This window comes from Mastomys coucha, unplaced genomic scaffold (genome assembly GCF_008632895.1).
Source record: "Mastomys coucha isolate ucsf_1 unplaced genomic scaffold, UCSF_Mcou_1 pScaffold9, whole genome shotgun sequence".
NCBI lineage: Eukaryota > Metazoa > Chordata > Mammalia > Rodentia > Muridae > Mastomys > Mastomys coucha.
The window spans coordinates 36,015,361-36,038,338 of NW_022196915.1; the positions used below are offsets into that span (position 1 = coordinate 36,015,361).

At 41.0% G+C, this 22,978-nt stretch overlaps 1 protein-coding gene and 1 long non-coding RNA gene across 4 annotated transcripts in view; one reads left to right on the forward strand and one right to left on the reverse strand.

Moving 5' to 3' along the window:
• The window catches only part of LOC116084710, a 3,425-nt gene extending 1,192 nt beyond the window's left edge, over positions 1-2,233 (forward strand). For both annotated transcript variants that reach the window (XR_004116233.1, XR_004116232.1), the window contains 2 exons: positions 778-938; positions 1,670-2,233. This is a non-coding gene — a long non-coding RNA (uncharacterized LOC116084710). The remainder of the gene's footprint in view (positions 1-777; positions 939-1,669) is intronic.
• Slc35f4 (solute carrier family 35 member F4) overlaps positions 1-22,978 on the reverse strand; it is a 241,260-nt gene that overhangs the window by 4,088 nt on the left and 214,194 nt on the right. Inside the window, exons 2-6 of one of the 2 annotated variants that reach the window (XM_031361875.1) lie at positions 19,838-20,023; positions 16,350-16,647; positions 11,212-11,431; positions 3,895-4,020; positions 1,872-2,064 (exon numbers count right to left, since the gene is read on the reverse strand). In XM_031361875.1, the coding sequence (XP_031217735.1) occupies positions 1,872-2,064; positions 3,895-4,020; positions 11,212-11,431; positions 16,350-16,647; positions 19,838-20,023 (1,023 nt within the window). Of the gene's footprint in view, positions 1-1,871; positions 2,065-3,894; positions 4,021-11,211; positions 11,432-16,349; positions 16,648-19,837; positions 20,024-22,978 lie in introns of those variants that run through there. The other variant, XM_031361877.1, reaches the window with a different exon arrangement.

The window sequence follows — 22,978 nt, forward strand, 5'->3', positions numbered from 1 at the left end:
CCAGCCCAAGTTTAAATGCAATTCAGATATGTCAGATAAATGTTTGAGACTGACCTGTATTCAGTTTAAGATAACTCCCTGGAGGGCAGGCCACAGCCATAGCTGCAGCAGATGTGGAGATCAGAGCACACCCTGATATTTGTCTGTCAGCCCTGCCTCTCAGACTAGTCCCAGCTAAATCACATGTCATTCCCATGGAGAAGAAAGGGTTGGGAATAAAACCACTGGGAGTAAATCAATAATGATCACCACACCCTGGAGAGCATAGCCAGGGAAGAAGCTGTCTCTTCAATTTGTCACAGCTCTCTTTGGGCACAATGGGCTCTGGTGTGTACTTGTGCGTCTGATGGGGCAGCTGCAGTGCCAGCTGGCACCATGCCTGGTGGAGTGTGGAAACACACTGCTTGGAGAAACTTGGGTTTGACTGCCATGGGTAGCCCAACCAGAGATGGCTTACAGTAGATGCGTCAGTGACTCTCATTAGTGGAGGACTACTTTTCAGGAGGCACAAATTCCATGCACATAGAAGTGGCCAAGGGGAAGTGACATCTTGGTTATGATTGGCCCCAGATAGAGTGTTTCTGGCCAGGAAACAATCTGTGGACTTTTAATTAGTATACTTTGATCTTATGGCAACACTACCAACTTCCAAATATGCTATTGATTTTCACTCAACTTAGAGGTAATGAGAGATGATAACCATACAGTTTTGGCCTTGGGAAGCAGAACTCCAGGGACCAACATTTAATGCTTGATCTTTTTCTTGAATGTTTTCAGTTTAAGGACCTTCCCTGAGGGATCTAGATTGAAGTGGAAAAAGATGAGCCAATCGATGATCTTGCTGGAATCAGGACATTTTTTTTTCTCTTGGAACTGCAGTGTTTTTAGTGTCACGTTGGCTTAGAAGGTCAGGAGAAGGGCAATGCTGGCCCTGCAGGGTGAGTGCATTGGGTAAATGCAGAACAAAAGAGTGAGTGACACTGGGCAGTATACGGAAGAAGCAGAATGAAGCTGGCTTTATTCAGAGTAAGCACTGGGAATCGGGGTTTGCTGTTTTGAAACGCTTGGGAGGAGGGACAGCGTCCTCTTACATCAAGTTCAGATTGATGAACATCTGGAAAGTGGGATCTGGGAGCTCAGCTCCAGAGTTCTAGGACACCTAAGGAAAGACTCTGGGTGACCTTTATTTGGCCTTCAAATGGGTACATTTTGCTTAGCCAGGGCCACCAACTCAGCACATGCTGTGTTCCTTCTCTCCTGAAAAGGGATTCCTGGTGGATTCCCCATACTCAGTAGAGTGGGTTGTTCAATATGCAGGTGTGAGCCTGTCATTTCCAGCTCTAAGATAAAGTAGATTTTAAACCCAGCCCCCCTCAATGTGGTTTTACAACTTCTTCATTACCTGTATCTTTCTTGAGTGTTGTTCCTTCCCTGCTTCCCCCCTTGCCTACCCTTCCCTTCTTTTCTTCATGTCCATCTCAGCTGATCTCAGTGCTCTGGCTACCTTGAACATTTGAATGCATCATCCATTATCACTTCTGCTTGTCATACTATGCACATAGGAAGCATAATAAGTCACATATCACATCATGAAAACTAGATGAGGCTACCTAAAGGCCAGAGTTGGACAGACTAACCTAAGCTTCTAACTGGATACTTTAATTCCCAGCAGTTACTCTATGATGGATAGCTCTGAGATAATCATGCAAGAGCCTAACAAGAATTGTCCACACATTCAGTGACCATAACTAATGTAGTCTCGATCTGGGAAGCACAAGAGCAGCAAGTGAAGTCACCCCGTTATAACCATCTGTTCAAGTGGAAGATCAAGTGACATGAAGAATGGCAGGCACAGGGCTACATCCACTTACCTAGCCATAGTCCTGCCATCCCACAGAGACAGCCCCAGGGCAGCGCTGCGAAGGAGGACCAGTGCTCCACCTTGGTGAAATACAGGATGATGGGAGTGAAGGAGATAAAGATCAAATTGAAGAATCCCAAGGTGGAGACAAAGTGTGCAGCTTCACCAAAGTTGGCACTGCCCAGAAACATCTTAAACAGAACCTGGAAAGGAGAGAAACTCTTGAGAGTCTTTGCTGCAGGACAAAAGTGAATTCCACTGAACTTACCAGCTTAGAGTTTAGGCTCCATGTCATCTTGCCCTGCTACTGCTATGTTACTAAATGGGCTAGGGCGACAAAGAATTAAAATGACCTACATTGTTCAAAAGGCATAGGGACTGTCATGAAATTTATTTCTTGTGGTGTTATAAGTCTCTGGGGTTACTCAACACTATGACAACAAAATCATTAAGATGGGCACAGGGTGAAGGATAAATGAAGGTTATATGAGCCCACATAAATCTAGTTTTGATAAGCCATCAATTAATTCTTCCTTGCAACCATGGAATTCTTTGCATCTTTATTATGACAGATGCTGAGAATTAAGTATTAGATTGCTAAGACAAATACGGAGGCCTTAGATTTGTAAGTATTTCCCCTCCCTGAGCTTAAGATGTCTTCATAAGAATTGTGTTACTCTCTAGATTAGAAACAATTTCTTTTTCTGGGTTATAAGCCCATGTGTAGAGGCAGAAGATAGGTAGACATGAAGGGATAACATGAACTCACAGAATGGACAGAGAGGAAAGTCAGGCCTGGTCTGTATTCTTGGCTTTTTAGCCCCCTTTCCCCTTGCTAACAAGTATTCCCAAATGCAGCAGCAGATTGTGTCTGCCTGGGATTAGGGTTTGGATATTATTTTTTGTATGTTTATAACCATTACCATTCCTGGAATGAGTGCATTTTGTAGTCTGGCCAGGAGAATTCTCTCTATAACAGCCATCCTGCTTTCCCATCAATTCCCAGTACTGCTTTGGCTTTTAACTTCATGAATGGATGTGGTTTTTCTCTTAGAAGACTTCATCTTGCTGGTCTTTGGTCCCATCAACCATTTTAGTAGTGTTTCAGTGGGGTGGGCTAGGCACTCATGGTAAATGAATGAACACTTGTCAAGCTTGTCACACAGAATCAGTGGGACCCCTTCCCCCAATATGTCAATATGGAATCTGACTTCGTGTGCATGGGCCACAATGGTGGTGAGTAGGCAAACCTCCAGGAGGGATGCAAAAGACTGTTTCTATCTTCCAGAGCTTGCTCCATCCTCGCTTTTCATTTTATAGAAACTCTAGGAGAGGTGAAATTGGAATTGCCCTTTAGATACATCAGAAAGTTAGCATTTAAAGAAGTTGAACTTTGGGAAAGTAACCTTTAAGATTCGCTGTCTAAGACCTTGCTTCTGAAGTTATGTGGGGTGACCCTGTGACATTTTCTTGAATGACAGGGAATCCAGGGGAGAAATTATATCAAGTACATACATTAGTGTAGAGACTGTCTTCATTTTGCTAATGGCTTGGGTTCCATGTAGTGTGGGCCCCTATGTAGCAAACATCACACTCTCAAATGACAGGTTATTATTTTTAATACCTCTATGGAGTTAAAATAATTACAATATACTCAAATGAAAAAAATGAAGAGGGGAGGAGTTGATCTCCTTACATTTTTGCTGTATTTGTCTGATAATTGGGGGCAGCGTTGGCTCCAGGCCAAGGCGGTAACCATGGCTACCTTACTAAGGCCTTGGAGAGTTCCATAATCTTTCAAAGCTTCAGTTATCCCTTCCAGAAAGAATAACAAGGATCCATGGCATGTAAAGACATGTCAACAGGGTGAAATTTTCTGTCAGATACCCAGCACACAAGTGTTTTTTTTTTTAAAGACACGCTATTATTTAACACGCCTGTATTTCTTTAAAATTTTCATTGTACTTCTTTATTTTGTTGCTTAATCCTAAGCTATGAGTGACAGTTGACTGTAGAGGAAGATACAGACCTACCTTATACAGTGCAGATGTGGAGGCTGAGCCTACAGCAAATGCCACACCAATGATGGAATCAGCGTGGAAATTATCCGCATATGCCATCATGACAATGCCAGTAATTGCCATTATTGCTGCGACGATCTGTCAAACAGAATGGAAGGAAACAAGAAGAAGTTATGCTTTCATATCCCAGATCAAGCCATTTAAGCCCCATGAGAGCTGCTGCAGTCTTCTTTAAGGCTAATTACCTCCTCCTTCATCAGTGTCTACATTTAAGAAGTGTCAGTATCCTTGTGATGTCCTTTACCCTTCTGGCTCCTATATGGCCCACAGAGTCAACTAGCCAGTTGCCATAGGGGCTCTCGTGACAGCTAGGGAGCCTGTGTGGGTCTCGCTTAGGTCCTCTGCATGTATGGTATGGAAGTACAGCTCTGTGTTATTGTGGGACTCCTAACAGTGGGAGCAGAGGCCGTCTCTGACTCCTTTGCTGGCTTTTGGGACCTTTTCCCTCCTACTGGGTTGCCTCATCCAACCTTAATATGAGGGTCTGTGCCTGGACTTATTATAACTTGATACACTGTGTTTGCTTGATATCTCTGGGAGGCCTGTTCTTTTCTGAAGGGAAATAGAGGAGGAAAAGGAGGAGGAGGAGGAGGGTTAGGAGGAGGATGAGAGGGAGGAATCAATCTTGAGAGGAGAGGAGGTAGGGAGGGACTGGGAGGAGAGGAGGAAAGGAAGCTTTGGTGGGAGGGAGAAGGGAAAGTAGTAAGACATAAAGAAGGGTCAAAAGTATCAAAAAAAAAAAATCAGTCTGCTCATGCCAGAGGCCTGGAATATAAAAAGCTATGCTGACTAATGACATGCAACTTAGAATTCGTTTTGTTCATCTTCCTTGACATTAATATCCTTGTTGGTGAAATGGATTTTCCAGGAATCCATATCTAAGTATTTTCATGTATATTGAATTCTTCAGACAATTCTGCACACATTTTAACCAGTTTCTTGGGTCAGTGTGTGTCTCTAAACACCAATATTTGATGAGGGAGATGTAATTTTGATAGAGCTGAGAGGAAAACTCTTGATTTAGGGCAACAAGACCTCCCAGCAACATAGAGAGGAGCAAGCTAGATCTGGATTGGTTGTTTGTGATGTCTGAGATTCCTCTACTACCTGTCTCTACATGTAAATTCATTAATTTCAAAAAAGATAAACCACAGAAAAAGAATTCCATTTAATTATGTTTTATTTTATTACCTTACTAGAGCATTTTTTATCTTTACAAGTAGAAATAGTAATAAGTTGACCAAAGCTGTAACGATTTGTTGTAATGAGGTACAACCCTGTTATGTTCAAGAGCTCATTCTGCATGACCTGCTGTCTTGAATCTGCTTCATCAAATTTCCTGCCCTTGTTCCATTGGAAAACACTTCAAAATTACTGTAAATGGTAAAACAAGAACCTCTCAATAGGGAGGATGGCATTTCCTCACTGACTTTAAATTCAAGATGAGAACCCATAAGAGATTTAGTTGTAGGAAGATTCAGTTCCGAGCATTTCAAAGCCAGTACCTCTGAAGCTAGCTTTTTAACATCTGGGATGTTCCAGGTCATTCTGAGTACTATTAGTGCATTACTTATGATAACAAGGTGTGAGTAAAGACTTGCGGGCAGATTAGAATGTGCTCCTGATGGCGTGTAACCCAGTGATGCTTTTGTTTATGACCATCGGTGACAAGCACATGGTAGCCCCAGAATGGCTCTACACTTAAGAACAAAACCCAGCAGGAATTCTTGGGAACAGACCCTATGTGTCAGCAGAAATAGATTACCTTCATAACAAGTTACTAGGGAGATGAGCAAATGTTGACTACTTGGCACAGCCAGGTGTGCATTCTTGTTGTCAGTGTGTGTGTGTGTGTGTGTGTGTGTGTGAGTGTGTGTGTGTGTGAAAGATTTAAGGCATACAGTGGAAGATGCTGGGGAGTTTTACAAATAAGAAATAATAGTACTAATGTAAGTAAACCCATGAGGAGCCATCTGTATCTGAGAATTCTAGAAGGCAATGATTGGCTTTGATTGAGGATTTATCATTTCAGCACGACACTGTAGCCATTTTGGGCAGTCTCATTTCTGAGAAATAAAAAAGCGTATTGGTCAACTGATTTGATTTTGTGTTTAAATCATCTTTGCTACCTAATGTGTTCATAGGCAGAAAGAGTTCCCGCAGACCACTAATCTTGGAAGATTAAAAACACATAAAAAAAAAGTTGTTGGCCAACTACCAGTTCTATTTTTTGATCAAGTAATTATATAAATACTTCAAACAGGGTTAATAAAACCGTGTTAATCCTAATGAACTTGAGCATGATTAACTGTGTTTATAAGGTAACATTGGTATTTAGGCCATTGAGTGTTATATATAATTCTGGATGAAGGGAACTAGAAAAACAAGCACTGCCAACAAGCAAAAACAAAACAAAACAAAACAAAACGAAGCCAAAAACCAAAACACCCCTTGTCCAGGAACTGATGCAATATTTTCAGGACAAGCAGACTTGGAAGCTCCTCCCTGTCCGCATAGCCAGAAGTAAAAAAAAAAAAAAAAAAAAGGTGTGCATGAAGAGATTTCTATTGTATTTTTTCTCAAGATGAGACCTTGATTTGGCTAAAGATGACATAATTTTAAAGCAATTGGAAATTATAGTCATAGCAAGCCTCTTCAAGAGCTTGTGAAAATATTCACCTGAACTATTTGAATTGACATGCCAATTACACCAGCATCTGTTTCAATTGCTTGCTTGGGGAGAAGTGGTTTTCCCATTAGGGAGCCAGATAACACTTAGTTAAGTTCTGAAAGCATGAAAATCTGAATATTATGAGGTATTAGGAAAACTCTTACCCATAGCAAAGGCAATGATTTATAAGCCATATAGTACATTCCTAGCAGGGAGATAAATTTTTTAATTTAAAATTTATAATAATCTGAATAGACAAAGTCTCGACTGTACATTTTAAGACATTCTCTACATTTCTGATGGATACATCTAGAAGTTGAGAAATGGGTCTCAACTTATCTTGAACATGCATTGGGTGGAAAGTCTATTTGGCAGTACTTGGCACAGCGCCACTGCTTTAAACTTCAGAGTAAAAAGTTCACATAACAAACACCCTAAGCACAAATATAAGCCACACACATTTTTAGAATTAGTCTTCAAAGGCTTGGCCACTCATTCAACGGAATCAGAGAAGGACACTACTTGGCACATTGGTCACGCATCTTCAGGAAGCCTGCATCTTAATCAAGCTCCCCTACATGCTCATTAATATTGTGACCACCAAGGAAAACTGGGACACTCTAGCTCCCATGAGAACCTCCTTTGCCAAGAAAATGAAGCGTCTGGTGAGGCTACCAGTTGGCTTCTGAAAGCTGCTTCTGACAGATTACTCCAGGGACAGTTTCCTAGCCCTTTACAAGTACCTCAGTAAGAGAAGCAAAGCCATCATTATCCTCTGAATGTCATTTGGGTAAGAACGTTAGCCAACACTGTGACCACAAAGCTGACCATGCTGTCATCGTTAACTTCCAAAAGCTCTCCGTTCTCTTATACCTGGTGCAGCTCCTTCAGTTGAGTGCCCCAGGAAATGGATTCAGTCATCACATTTTCCCAGCATGCCAGCCAAGTGACATCATCTGAGTCAGCTAGCTACCTTCTTCTGTCCTTCAGGGAGCACTTAGCACTAACTCTCGGGAGACATTTGTAGAGGGCTATTAGACTCTTCCAGCCTGTTTCTAAAGCTGAGATGCTTGACATACTAAACACGATCCTACAGGAGAATCAAGCTTCTTTTACCTTCCAAAAACCCACTGAAGTCCAGAGAAGCAACTCAATTTTGAGTGTTTGTGTATCTTTATATTTTCCTTTTTCTGTGCAGGCCTTCAAAAGGCACAAGGGTATGATTGTCCTTGTATTACCCGATACCCTGTGTTTCCTATTCACAAATGGTGTCCAGAATTATTTTCTGCCTAGCAATATCATCCATGTTAGGGCTCAAGTCATCCAAAGGAAACTTTAACCCACTCTGTTGCTATAAACTTCCTATAATGATCTTTACAGATCTAAAAAAATGCAGCCTTAATACGTTTCTTCACAACCAGTTCTGTTTTTTGTAGCTTGATGAGTGTAAAAGAACCTCACTGGTTCACAATGAACCCCTAAAGCAAAAATGAAGTCCTACAACAAAGGTGTTAAACTACATTGTTGACAGTGCTCAAGGTTATGTGCCATGGTTGAGACCAAGGCACCAATTAACAACTTGGCCATTGAAAGCTGCATAAATTCAGCCTTTGGGTGGATATAGGTAGGCCTATTTTTAAGGAACCACAGAATCCTTAAACTTCTCCATGTTATTTTTAAAATTATGTGAAGAACTATCTCTTTTATTCTGAACAATAAATTGAACAAGAGATGAAAGGCAAGAAATAAAAGAAGTCTGGGGATCTATAGCTATCAAGAAGAGGCAAGAAGTCCTGTACCCCTGAATTTTGAATCTCTCCATGACTATTTTTATCTATATAAAATCCACTTAAAAGTGAAATCATAAGAAGACCTGGATAGGAAAGAATGTGTGTGTGGGGGAGGTAAAATCCCAGAAAGAAGGATTAACAACTATATGGATAGACACAGTGCACACTGAGTTAATGATTAAGGATGCAGGCCTTGTAAGAATCAATTCTGACAGTGATCAGAACTTTGCTTTCTCCTTTCTTGGCTCTATTCATAAAGCTTTGTTCTGCCAAGCGGGACCTAATGAGGATGAGCCTCTGTGGCTGCCCCTGAGAAGCATGAAGGCTCCTGTGGGTCTGCACTGTGCAGGGATGAACAGCTACCAAAAGGAGATGTAAACTAAAGGTCGCCTTGAATCTTCTCTGAATGTTCAGGATTAGCACACTCCAGTGGCAGCTCAATTCTAGCGTCCCATGTGAGAGCCATCGTGGGCTCGTTTTAATTCAAAGTACAGATTAAGAAATGAAAGAATCAGTGTAGCTGATGTTCTCCAGCCAGAGGCTCTTAGAAAGTCTCCAAGAGCTGTATGCTATGATGCAAGCTGTTTGGGAATAGCATAACAGGGGAGATATTTGACTGTCACAGGGCATGTGTTGAAGACACCTAAATTCATTCCCTATATATCTATCTGCTAAGAAAACTTGGAATCTGTTCAAGCATCCTCCAACCACCAATTTTCTAAGATCTCTCCATTTCACTAATTTGAAAATGAAAAAATTGAAATAATGATACAAAATGTAAGAGGGAATCAAGATATCAAAGGAGGGTTTCAAAATTTCTAGTGTAGTAGCTAATTCTTGTTGAAATAAACAGGCCCCGGTACAGGGAGGGACTCTCAGTCAGAGAGCATTCCTCTCTGTGTTCTTTGCTCCTGTGGGAGGGACTCTCAGTCAGAAGAGCATTCCTCTCTGTGTTCTTTGCGTATGTGGTGCTGGTGACAGAGCCCAGGGTCTCCTACACACTAGACCAGCCCTTTCTAGTGGAGCAACTGCAGTGATGTTTTTGTGATTTTAAGAAATTTAGCTAAATGCATGGGATCTCGGAGGTAGAAAAACTGCTACAGTCAAGGCTGCTAGAGGTAGATTATGGCTTTCTAACATTTTTTAGAAGTATCAGGTTTACAAATTTCCATGGGATAAATATAAATTACCTGTGAACAACTACTCCTAAAAGAGATGCTTAACATATCCTAGAATACCAATAAGCTGGATGACATGACTTTATAATAGAAAAATAATGAATAATATTTTTTCCTTTTAGCCATACTTCAATCAGTAGTCCAAGGAAACAAACTATTAACAAGTGATTCACAATGCTTAATCTATTATTATATGAATATTATCCATTTGTGTTCCAGAAACGCTTATGTTTCTTGATATTACCATAATCTGAAGGACCTTTTTCTTCTTTCTGGGTGTCAAATATAAGGCTACACAATGGAGTATGTACATTATAAAATAAACAAAGAAAAAATGAAAGAAGGAAGTTTCTTATTTTATTTTTTATTAAATCTATCCTTTGACTGTTCATGCTAAGCTTCCACTCTGAATTTCTGAGAAGTGTCTCTCAAACTCAATCAGAGTTTTTGCAATTGTGTGTTTATTTTCTTCTCTAAAGAGGTAGTCTTTCTATCACCAAGACTGGCTGGAAGAACTCTTGTTCTTCCTGCTTCAGCCTTCTGAGGGATTACTCTTACAGGTTGCATCGTTAGGATGCACCCGGCTCTTAATTTTCTTTGAAAAAGAAAGCCTTTCAGTCAATGACTGTCAGGCATGCTCTTTCCACGTAGATGTTAATTTTACATCTACGTGCATTAGGAAAGAGGCAAGGACCTAGACCTACTGTCAACAAGAACAAGATTTGGGTAGAAAAATACATTTCAAACCCAATCTTAGACGGCTCTTCCAGAGAAGAATAAAGTGAATGATGTTGATACTTCACAAAAAACATGTCCCTCATGTGGTTTTCCTTGTAAAGCATTATTGGCGTGATGTGGACAGGGAGGGGGGCTTTCCAGATATGAATGGGATCTAGCTCCTGAAATCCACACAGATCCTGAGAAATCTGTTTCTAACATGGAATAACCACACAAAAATTATATGTATCAGGTATAGTTATTTAAAAAAGTCACATATATTTATTTAAAAATCCATGCTTGTACTAAAAGGAATAAACTCAAAACTGAGGTGTTATGTACACGCTTAACATAGTTCAGTTAAGGATTTGCACCCCAAAGTACAAATTGTTGCTTTTCTTTCCACTCCTAGATTAGTCACGCTAGATATATAGCCACTTTTAATAGCATTGTGCCATTACCAGTGACTTTAATTACTGTTTGGCAATCTTTATCTACTTACACCAATATTAATTAAATCCATCTGGGTAAGGGCAGGCTGGGGGTTGTTCCAAAATATGTTGATTGACACAAGCAAATCACAATCTTTACTGTGGCTTATTCTCTCAGACCCTTCTTTGCTGAGGACAAGGAATGAACACGATAATAATTCTACAAGTTAATTCTAAAATAGTAACTTAATCTCTCAGTCTGGTTCAGTGCCTACTGTTGTAATCAACTGACTCCTCAGCAGCAACAGCCCTTTCTCCTCTCACGATGCTGCCTCTGCCGGGCTTTCCTAACACATCTTCAAATTTCAATTTGTACTCAGAATCAGTGGGGCAAGTTTTAGAGAAACTCCACGAAACAGCCGTGCGGTGGTAAGCTTTAGGAAGCAGGGAGGCACCGCGCATGGAATTGAGTGTGCCATTACCCGCACTCCCATGAACCTGTCCTTCAGCACAATCCAGGAGAGCAAGAAGACAAAGGCTTTGTTGCAACAGAACAGAGCAGACACATCAGTGGCCGTCAGCTTCTTTAAAGCCAGTAAATATAGGTAATTTGTCAAAGTCCACAGAATAGAAAAAGGAGCAGTTCTTTTAAGAAAGAGCTTCAGTGTCAGGCCATCTTCACCAAAAATCCGACTGCATTCCCTAGGAAAGAAAAAGAGGTTGATACACAGGTACTATTGCCGACCCATCCCAACGGGCTGACTTGTCATGACCATTGTTAGGCAAGAGCACAGGCACTGGGGTCCATCCGGCATCTCTAGAATGTGCTGAGCCCAGGTTTGTCACCTGTCTGCTGTAGGAAGTACATGAGGAGGTCCTTGGAAAGAGCTCACAGCTGCTCCACACAGAGCAGGACCCTTTCTTCATCATATTCTTCTGAGTTGACCAGCCACTCTGCTGCCTCTGAAGGTACTCAGAGAAGCCTGGAGAAACTCCGACATGCGCAGTCAACAAAGTCACTAGCTACTGACAAAGCTTGAAGCTTTCCATGTGCAAAGGTGATGGGACCAAGATGGCTGCTGTAATGTAACTGGGCTGCAGATGGCTCCCAGAATCCTGTGAACAGGGAGCTTTTGTGTGTCCGGGAAGCCTCACATACTTTGGGATTTAATTACTCCCGGGACACTGCTTCTTTCTAAGATCTCTATTCAGTGACAAAATTTAGTTTTCTTAAGGCAGGGCAAAGAACATTTCTGTGACAACCCTAGAAAGGAAGTGTGAAGCTCAGGATGAACTTATGCTCAGTAAGCACGGTCCAGTTTGAATTTAGTTCATGAAAATAGTCATTTTCCTCAGTGAAATCTTTGATTTGTTTGATTTATGATTAAATTGGCTACACATCTTTTGGGGCCACTTTAATAGGCCATATTCAGACAGTAATAGCAGTGGGGTAGTGACAGTGCCTAGCTTCTGTGGTCTGAAAAAGACTCCTTTGGAAGTTTACTTTAATTGCAACCACAAATATGAACACATAATATTTACTAGACAGTCATCATTTGCCAGCATGATATTTTTAGAAGTAGTATAAATATCTTGTTCAAAGCAACATTTTACTAATATTTGGGCATATTTACAGAAGAATGCATTTTTATGACTCTAGACAGTACAAACAGTAGTTCAGCTTTTACTGAAGAGAGATCATTGTCCTAAGAGTACTTAATATATGCTAAGTCCAAGGGATTTCTACAAATGAAGTAGCCTCCTGTCTGGGGGGATGCTGGAATGAAAGAGGGAGAAGGGCTCTAAGAACAGGGAGCTGAGCTGGAAACAGAGAGTCACTGGGTAAACTCTGCTTGAATTTAAGCAGCTAAGGATGCTGGGGCTTCAGAAAGGTCAAAACTGTGTTACACACATATATGCACATATACAAACATGTGCATGCATGCACACCTTTGGCATGCATGGAATCCTGTCCCGTGGGTTGGTTTTCATGTGAGATAGATCCTTAAATCAGGAGTTTTACTAAAAGGAAGATGAAATTTCCCAAAGGGATGTTTTAACTTGACAGAGACATGACTTCAGTGAAGGGAATCAATAAAGGCCAAAGCCTTCAGTAAAGCACACTGAAGTCTCACCTATCACACAGAAAATCTAACGGCCCCTTTGCAGCCCTGCAGCCCCTGGTGACAGTAACTGGCAGCTTTGTACAGTGGGCGAACGACGGCAATGTTTCTGCACTGCCTCAGATTCAAGGTTTGTTCCTGGTAGGGTGGGGCATCTGCCTGGCCAGAAAGAAAGAAGGAGTTGAGAGTCCTTGGCTTACTATTTTATCCACAACCAGTGGATGCCTTTGTAAATAAATACACATTTACCAAAACACATGAAGAAAAACATTTGTTAAATGGTTTCTCTCTTCTTATTCCTGGCTCTGTGATGGTTCTTACCTGGAGACCATAGTCAGCAGATGAGAATCTCAAGTCAAGCCAGTGGGGCAGGGAAGGAACATGGGGATGGAGAGAGAGAGATATCCAAGGGCAAAGTGACCAAAAAAGCTGATCACTAGCATAGGTTGCTCTCTAGCTGGTCACATCATCCAGGAACTCAGTCTTTCCTTATTTCCCTTTCTACGCATCCCTCTCATTGCCGTCCACCTCCCATAGGTAACTGCTGTTGCAGACGTTAGAAGGCTTCCTTTTCCTCCTCCTCTATCCAAATTCCAAGTGACCTATGGAAAACTCTCTGCAATATAAGCCTTAGGTACTGAGAAATGTCAACACTCAAAGAATGGGTTATTTCCTAAGGAGCAACGAGCAGTGTGCCTCTCTTAGGGATGGTGGGAACAGAGTATCTGGATAAGAGGCATTGGCAGGTGGCACAGCTTGGAATGAAGCCAGAGGCTGGGGCAGTATTAAATTAATTATGCTCCATGTATAGTAGCAGATATTAGTTATTAAGCACTTTCTGTATGCCAAGTGAGCACTTTCTATATACCAAATGGTACTTTAAGCTTATTTCATCAGAGACTGCTGTATTTGACTCTCATTCTCTCTAGAGATTTTTTTCCCCCTGTTAATGAAGCATCTTTATTAAAGCTATAACAAATAATTTTCTTTCTCTGTAAATTTCAAATGCACCTGGGGCACTTGAGTTCTGGCAGTATTTAATTGGAACAACAGATTCATCAAAGTCCATTTCTAAGGGGACACATCTTATTACCTAGATTTGATACTTTATTGAAAATTCCTTTGATGTTAGTGATAATAATAAAAAAAAATATCCCATGAAATTCTTCCACGTTGCTCAGGATAAAAAACAGTGAGAGATCTTGTGCAACTGGAAAATTCTGCTTTCAGACTTCCACACTAACTCATGTCCCCCTGTTCAGGCTTGAAAGCTTGGGAGCCCCTTCTTAGCAGACGCTGTTAATGAGTCTGCAGGGAAAAGAGATCAAAGATCCAAGAGTTTTCTACCCATGTTTTGCTCTTATTGTTCTCACTAGAGAGCAGTCCTCTCACAGACAGTGTTCTCTGCTTCACAGTAAAAGTCTTTTGATTCAATTTCAGAAATTACCAGCTTTGCTCTACCTGAGCTGACCGACCGGTGGAGGCATCTTGTCAAGGTACAGAGTCGGCAAAGCTCAGAGCTAGTACGATAGGAGGGATGTGGGGGAGATGCGGCTCATTTCCTATGTTGCATATAGCCTGTTGTAAATGTCTAATCCTACACAGAGTAACACCGCTTGCTTCTCATGCTATACTCCCTCCTCTCTACACATTTTAATTGTTTTTATCACATGTGTATCAAACCACAGGAGCTTTGGGGAAGAACATGGACAGCATGCTATCTGGCACACAAACAGTTATGGGGCTTTTCTTTAAAAAAAAAAAAATAAAGAGGTAATATTTATTGTTTTAGTTTCTTTTTGTTTTTTTTTAATTAAAAATTTAGATTTTTAAATTTTTATATGATGATTATTTTGGATGCATGTATGTATATATACCATGTGTGCTCTTCGTACCCAAGGAGATCAAAAGAAGGCATCAGATCCTCTGGAAGTGAAGTTATGGATGTCTGTAAGCTACTATGCAAGTTCTAGGAACCAAAACCCAGGTCCTCTTCAAGAGCAACAAGTACTGTTAACCACTGGCCTACCTCTCCAGCAGTCTTTTTGTTTTTTTAAATTAAACATTGATGGTCACATAGAGAGAACTTGCTCACAGTGAGATTTCACCATTCCCTCACACTTCCAGATAGGTGACAAGAAATGGAAGTGTTTAAAATTCTAATCTCAGAATGTACCAATCATAATAGTCATTTCTTTTTTGTTAAGAACAGGGGAATAAAGAAGGCTTATTTGAGCTCCCGTGTGACACATTCATTGTCACTCTGGCAAAGATCAGGAGCCGTGACCTCCTGAGGACATCGGGATGGGCATTGTAGTTGCAGAGCTTGTTCTTCAGCTCTGGATTTTCCCTTTCTAGAGAAGAAACTGTATGAGTGTGTGTGTGTGCATATGTGTGCGTGTGTGTACATGTGTGTGCGCGTGTGTGTTTGTGTGTGCATGTGTGTGAATGTACGGAGAGGCAAGAAGACAATTTTGCCTGTCATTTTCCAGTCACCATCTACCTTTTTTTTGGGACAAAGTCTTGCATTGGCCTGGAGTTCACCAGGGAGGCTAGGCTTGCTGAGTTCACCAGGGAGGCTAGGCTTGCTGGCCTCTGAGCTCCAGAGTTTCTCTTGTCTCCATTTCCCCAGTGCTTGGATGACAAACATGCTAAACCATGCTTAGATCTCCCCCCCCCCTTTTTTTTTTGTTCTGGGATAGAAATCAGATCCCCCTGTTTGCAAGGTAAACACCTCACCTGCTGTAGTCCACACAAAAAAACCCACCAAAAACAAACCAACCAAAATAAACATGATCCAGACATTTCTTTTGTCTCCCAAGAGTGTTGTATGGAGACTGACATTAGCCCTGTCAGGTTACTGAGCACTCCCAAAGGACACCTGGCTTAGTACTGAACAAATACCAGAACCATTAGACAAGTAGGCTCACCACTACTACACATATTTACCAAACAGCACAGAGGCCCAAGTGTCCCACCAACTGATTGGCATCTCTTCAGGTTGCTCAGTGCTCAGCTTCCCATCTCAATAAGCAAGACAATTTCATCTGTTAAGGCATCAGAGTGATGGAAAAATTAAGCAAATGTTTGTGTAACAGCAATTAATTTTATTAATCTAGGGTTTTCTTCCTCTAGAGTTTAGGACAGTTTGAACACGTGACCTTCCAAGACAAATAAAAAAGAATCTGAATATAAATCATGGTTCTATTATGCACCACGAGCCTCAGGCCAGAATTCCAGCCTTTTGGAATTTGTTTCAATCTTGTGTTAAGATGGGGATACTGATACCACCTTACCATGATGATGGTGACCACCTAAGGTAAGGGACACAAGGTAAGGGGGCTGGTCCTGCTTCCTCCCATTTGCCACCAACCATAGCTCTCGCTTCTTTATTTCTACAGTGAACTCAATTTATATCCCAAAGAGTTAAGAATTTGCACATTTGCATAAAACAAGTTTTGAAATATCTCCAATAAATCATTGAACATGGAACCCACCTGAATTTTTTCATTGGCGACTGCTTTTCTTGAGCCGTGGCTAGATGGCCGGAATAATAGACTGGGAAAAACATAATGTTCCAGTTTGTTGAAAACCATGTCATGAAAAAGGGACAGTAAAAATTCTTGTAAGTGATTTTTACAATTTGTGTGGTTCCAACCCAAGATGATGACACTGACAAGATGATCAAGAGTCCCCAGATGGTCTTCAGAACCATGGACATGCAGGACAGGCAGCGAGCCTTGAGTCCGTTTTCTTGGCTGCTGCTCTCAGGATGAGTCTGTGTCCCTTCATCCCCTGAAAATAGGAGAGGAATACAGATGTGGAGGAGCAATCAGATGCGTCAGCTCCTTTAAGATGTGTGTAACTACAAGTCCGATTAGCATGCCAGAGGTTTTTTTTTTTTTTTTTTGCCACCATCAGAAGAGAACAATGATTCTCCCCAGAGTATCCTTTTTCTTTTTTTTTACATTTTATTTTGAGATTTGCTTTTTATTTTATAGGTATGAATTGTTTGAAGTGTGAAGTCTGTGCGCCATGTGTGTGCAATGCTGGTGAAAGTTAGAAGATGGTGTCTAATTCCTCAAAACTAGAGTCACAGAGAGTTGCAAGCCACCATGTGGATACTAGGAATTGAATCCAGGTCTTCTGCAAGAGTGGCCAGTGCTCTTAACTGCTGAGCCACTTCTAGAATCCCACCCCCAACTCATTCTTTCTGTGGACTTTATTTTGCAGCTTCCAGTGTGGATCTGGACCCTACCCAGTAGGTAAAGATGCTCGTGCATGTGGCGACTGTTACACTGTAGGTATGCTTTGCCTTTAAGAATATTCTATACCTCATCTTCTAAAGATCTGTGGTGGGCCTCAACTAACCCATAGGAATGTATTTGGGATTTGCTGCCCCCTTGCAAAAGCTCTAAGGGGCATCCAGGGCTCTACCAGATCTCTTCCTCTTCCTCTCTGTCTTTAAGACAGAAACTCGGCAATAGATAAAGCCACTCTTTCAGCCTAGGCTGGGGGGATGAGCTCAACTGAGCCAAAGTAGCCCCGTATCCACCCACATGAAAAGCCGCCAGAAGTAAATACTTGTTTTTTGTATTATACAGACATCTTTTTAAAATGGTACCAGATACCAGATGACTCTTAAACTGAAAGCAGTGTGTCCCAAGAACAGAGCAAATGTGACTATAAAAAGTCATTTCCCAACTTGTAACAAATGATTATTCAATGTGTTTCAGGAAATGCAGTAGACTTTGTTTGAATTTTAACCTTTCCTAAGAAAATCTAGTTGCAGTTTTCACATTAAAATAGTCAAAACTCTCTGGAGTTGGTAGCCATCACTGCCCTTCCTTGCGATAGAAAAAAATAAGTTAGAAATGACTTCATGTACCGCTCAGGAACCGAGAAGGAGGGCAGTCCCCCAGCTGAGATCCTACATGACAGCATCCTGCAGGGACACATACTTCTCTGCAAGGTTTTCTTCTGTTTCTAGGAACTCAGCTGAGGCTTGAGAGTTAGACTTGGAGTGGAAGAAGTGACAGGTGGGAGAACCTGCCTGAACATGTTCCCACTGCTTGATGAAGCAAAGCCCAACTCCCTCTCGTACCCCTGGGGCTACAGCCTTTACTGGGCCAACACTTTCAAAAAAATGATCTTTGAAAGTGAATTCTTCACTTTGGAATGTAAATGTGAACCCAGCACCCACTATGAAACTTCTTAGACTTATAAGTAGTACTGAATTCTCTTAGACTTATAAGTAGTACTGAATTCGTGAGGTCTTGAGCCACAGAGGTGAAAAGTGCTATTATCTGATGAATTTATTGAATACACTCTTTGGAGACTCTTAGATCTGGTTCTCTCCTCAGGTCTCAGGGATTCAAGGTGAAAAACCTGAGTCACACAGTCTGGTGAAACGCACATGACACAAGATGATAAGAACCAGTACGTACAGAGACAAGGTTGCATAGAGAAGAGAAACAAATGTGGCCAGGAGAAAGCTCCCTAACGCAGAGACACTGAAATGAAGCAGGAAGCAGGATTTAGCTAGTTCCCTTGACTATGAGCAGATCTTACCTGCTCTTGATAACAGTTCTTCAAATGTCCTATGATTTATGCAGAGAGGAGAAGGGAAAAGGAAGATAAATAAAAGTGTCAGAATGAGAGACTCTTGTGCCAGGAGGCCAGAAAAGAAGCAGAAACCTACAGACAAAAGACGTGAGGCTTGGGGTAAGACTCTTCAAGTGAGTAAAGCACTAGGTGCCTCTGTTCTTAGCACACACTCGGTCTAGGCTTCATTCGTATAAAAGCATCTATTCATTAGCCAACAGGACTCTAGAAGAAGCCTTTTACTCATCTTCCGGCCCCTGTTTTACTCCCCACCACCCCCATTACATCTCACAAACTGTCGTTTTTGTTCATTAAAAACAGTTTCTTAATATTCTGCTTTGTTTGTTTTCTTTAACTAGTCAGTTATTTTGAATGATATATTCTGCTGTTGTTTTTAATGCTGGTTGAAATTTGAAAGAGATTTTAGTATGTTGCCAGCCAACCTGAAGGGTCAGATAGAAGAGCTTTGGGAAGACAGACAGAGGAGGTACAGAGGGGCTGAGCATGGAAGAACCCAACTAGAGTATCTGATGTCGGACAGGGGGGGACACACTAGCCAGGGAAGATTCAGCAATGTTGGAAACTGGTGAACAAAAGCTCTTATATGGAAAGGAAAGTGTTAATTAGTATCCAGTTTTTCTTTTTAATTTCTGTTTTGATGAGAAGATCGAAATGAATATGATCATTAGGCTTTAGAGTATTCTTTGAGACAGGAAACAAAGGTAACCAAGACTAAAAACTCATAGTCCGTAGCAGCAACGGATGAATCCAGTTGCATTAAAAAATTAACTTTGTTGGGAAGCTCAAGGACATGGCTGAGATCTAACTAGCAACCAGCAACCCAAGAGCTGGCCAGTGGTCAGGTGGATGTGAAGAAAGCCTGAAGGTTTTACATGATCAGAAAATGGTGATCAGTTAAGTGCCACCCAGGAACTTGGGAGACTGGATTGGTGCCAGGGAGTAGTAGTCCTGACAAGAGCAAAATCATGGTCTGATTTTGATGAGTTTTCATTTCCTTTAGATTGGACAGAGTGTTATCCCTGAATCCCAGAGCTGAGTTAAAAGCTGGGGTTTGGCACCTGAAGATGAGAAAACGAGCTACCCTGTAAATTTCATCAAAGATGATATCAGAGTCAGAGATGATTATGCCATAAGTTTTCCATCGTAGGCTTTGGAGTTTGGTTTCCTATGACCCAGTCTATCCCTAATAACTTGCATCTTCCTTTGCCTGTCTTTCCTTTTCCCATTTGATTAATCCTTCTTGCCCTCACTCATAAGAGTCCCCAAAAGATTTCTGCCTTCTGTGCCCAAGGCAATGTCTTCCCTGACTGTTCCAGAAGGCTAAGATGCACTGCTACTGAAGAGAAAGTCACCCACATACCTGATCTGCTCAGTCTCTCGACTCTTCGACCACAAACTCCAGAGGATCCTCGGCTCTGAAGTTCAAGAATAGGAGCAGAAGAATCTTCTGTGACCGACAGAGGGCTCAGTTGCCTGCTGATGCTGCTGTGTGAACTGGGGCAGTTGGGTCCCGGTTTGCATCGAGTAACTGATGATCTGGAGGTACCTGGAGAGACAGAGTTCACAGCAGTATGAGAACTTCTGAGCAGCAAAGTCAGAAGTGACTTCAAGTTTCCTGACAGTCAAGTACATGACCAAGTCAGTCTCAAAGGACTCCTTTCTAAGCTGTAAAAACACCCCCTTGAAGAAAATGCACATAGGCAGGCTCCCAGTCTCTAAGAGCCTTTTTTGATAGATTTGTTAACTAGAGTTGAGTGTTAGAAGATGATGTTTGGGCAGGAACTTGCATTTTGTGATGAAACTGTTGACAGAGCCAGTTTCTTTAAGGAAAGGAAAGCATTGTGCTATATCTGCTTTCATCCCTTTCCTTCCTTAAGTGGCAAAGTTGCCAATAACATCTCCTATCAAGGCTCACTTCATGCTTTTCTACTAGTTTCACAGCTAAAGTCCAGTTTCACCCATAGTCTTTATCCAATTGGGTAGGCAAAAACTCAGCCCCATAGCCGCACACTCTTTTTCTGATTAGTGTTCTTTGTATCCCCAGCACAGGATGGGCTTCATGGGCCTGTGATGAGCACAGTTGTGTAGGAACTGTGCTCAGAGAGGCCCAGCCCAACAATAACTGCAGCTGAAGCCTCCATTCTCCAGTCTATTAGCAACATCATGAGACAGACACAGGTGCATTACTATTGACCAGACTCCAGTCTTCATTTGAAACCCACTCAATTTTATCACTAATGTTCCTATTCTAGTATTACATCTAGGATGCCGTATTACATCCAGTCACTGTATCTTCTTAGCCTCCTGTGGTCTGCTATGGTATCTCTCTTCCCCTAGTTTTAAAAATTTTTGAAAATTTTGAGGAGTGATGATAGTTTTGTAGAATTTCCCTCCAGTGAGATTTGTCCTGTGTTTTCTGCATGATAATGTTGGGGATATGGGTTTGGGATGCAATGGAGAGATGGAGTAGATACTTTTGATATGTATGCTAAAAGTATGGCATGTATGTCTGCTACCAGTATGACATCCGTGATAATGATGACCATGGGCACATGGCTGAGGTAGGATTTATTACGCTTCTTTATTTTTTTTTTTAAACAGAGAACATTTCTTTTAAAATTTTATTTATTTAATGTGTCTGGGTACTTTGGCTGGATGCACGCATGTTTGTGTACCACATACATGCCTAGTGACTGTAGAAGTAAGAAGAGGGAATTGGAACCCATGGAACCTGAGTAGATATGGTTGTGAGCTACTGTGTGGGTGCTGGGAATTGAGCCCAGGTCCTCTGGAAAAACAACCAATGCTCTTAACTGTTGAACCATCTCTCCATCCTCAATTCATCAGGCTTCTTGATTTCCCTTCTTTTACATGATTTCTCAGGCAGTGAATAAGTCCTGTCACACTAAGGGATGAAAGACAGAGGGTTGAAGCTACTTTGTAGAATGTTTTTCCTTGGCTATTTGAAAGTCTTTCACAAATAAAAAAAATTATTTCTTCATTCTTCTATTTACTTATCCAACAATTTATAGTGGTGTGGACTGTTATACATTTATTTTATACTTTGAGTTATAATCAAACCTACATTGTTGATTTTTGCTCAAACTATTCAACTTGAGCTTCCAACTCTCACTGACATGCTTTCATTATATTGTTTATTTTTAAACTCTTTAAGAAACTCCTCTTAGTACTGCAAGTTTCTCTTTCTGGGCTTGCCTTTTATTTTCTGTCCCTCTCTTAGAAAGGGTCCTTTTTTTCCTTGAAGAATGGTGTTTAGAAACCAGTGTTTCATTGTGAATGAATCCATTGTTACTGGCTTCCTTTGACTTTGAGCCCTTACTTGTCAGAGCTTGAAAATAGTGTGTACACATGTCATGGTAAGAATATATGTGTATGTGTAAAGAACCCTAATCATACCTGTATATATGTGCCCTACAGTTTATATGGTTTTCAGAATTTATGTCAGATATTCTATGTACCACATGACCTTAAATAGCACTTGTTCCTTCCAATAAGGATCTACCAAAGTGACTATCAGAATCAACTTAGACAAGTATATATCAAGATGGAGGCACAGCTCTCTTTAATCTTTTGACTTTTGTGTTTGCTCTTCATGGTAAGGCATGAGTTCCATTACCACCCGTGGGAAGCAGAGCATCTTTCTCTTTGTGCTGCAGTAGTCATGTCTTGATATGCTTCTTTTAACATGGCAGAAAATATCTAATGAAAACTGGAATCTTGAACCACTAATGACCTCTTTATGTAATTTGGCTTTGGATTTATTGTGGTATATTTTAGGTTGACTGCTATGAAAATCATTAGACTTGCAGCTGAGAGCTAGCTGTGTCAAGGAAAAGGGAAGCTTACATTCTTCAGCTTTCAAGAGCTAACAAGAATTAACCAGAAGAGTGTAAGTGCAGCCTTAACTCATTGTTTGCTTTGTTATTCAGTGATGTCTACCAGTTTCACTTTGTGTTCTTTCCCTTTTATTTTTCTTTTTTAATCCTAAAGAATGAATAGAGATATCTAAAGATTCAGTTAGCTGTATCATCTATTACTATGTGTCCCAAGTTGGCCTGACTAAAGTGTATTCTTTAATAATGAATTTAAAATGTAGAGATAATTAAGAATCTACAGAAGGATCACACACTGATATCTCTACTTAAATCAATGCCACGTGCTAAGAATTTTCAGGGTCTTGTTTTCATATCTAAAATGTTCACTGAACATTGTTCAGAGATGTTTCTAACTGAACAGTGTAAGTTTGGTGGCAAGAGACAGAGAATCACATGCTTTTAATGACTGAATCTTTTCCAAAAGGGTCTTCACAGATACTCTGTGGGTCTTTCAAAATCACCTCTTTTAGACTGAAGGAAGGACAATCCAGCCTGATTTAGCTGCCTCCTGAGAGGCTCTGACAGTACCAGACTAACACAGAAGTAGAGGCTCACAACCATCCATTGGACTGAGTACAGGGTCCCCAATGAAGGAGCTAGAGAAA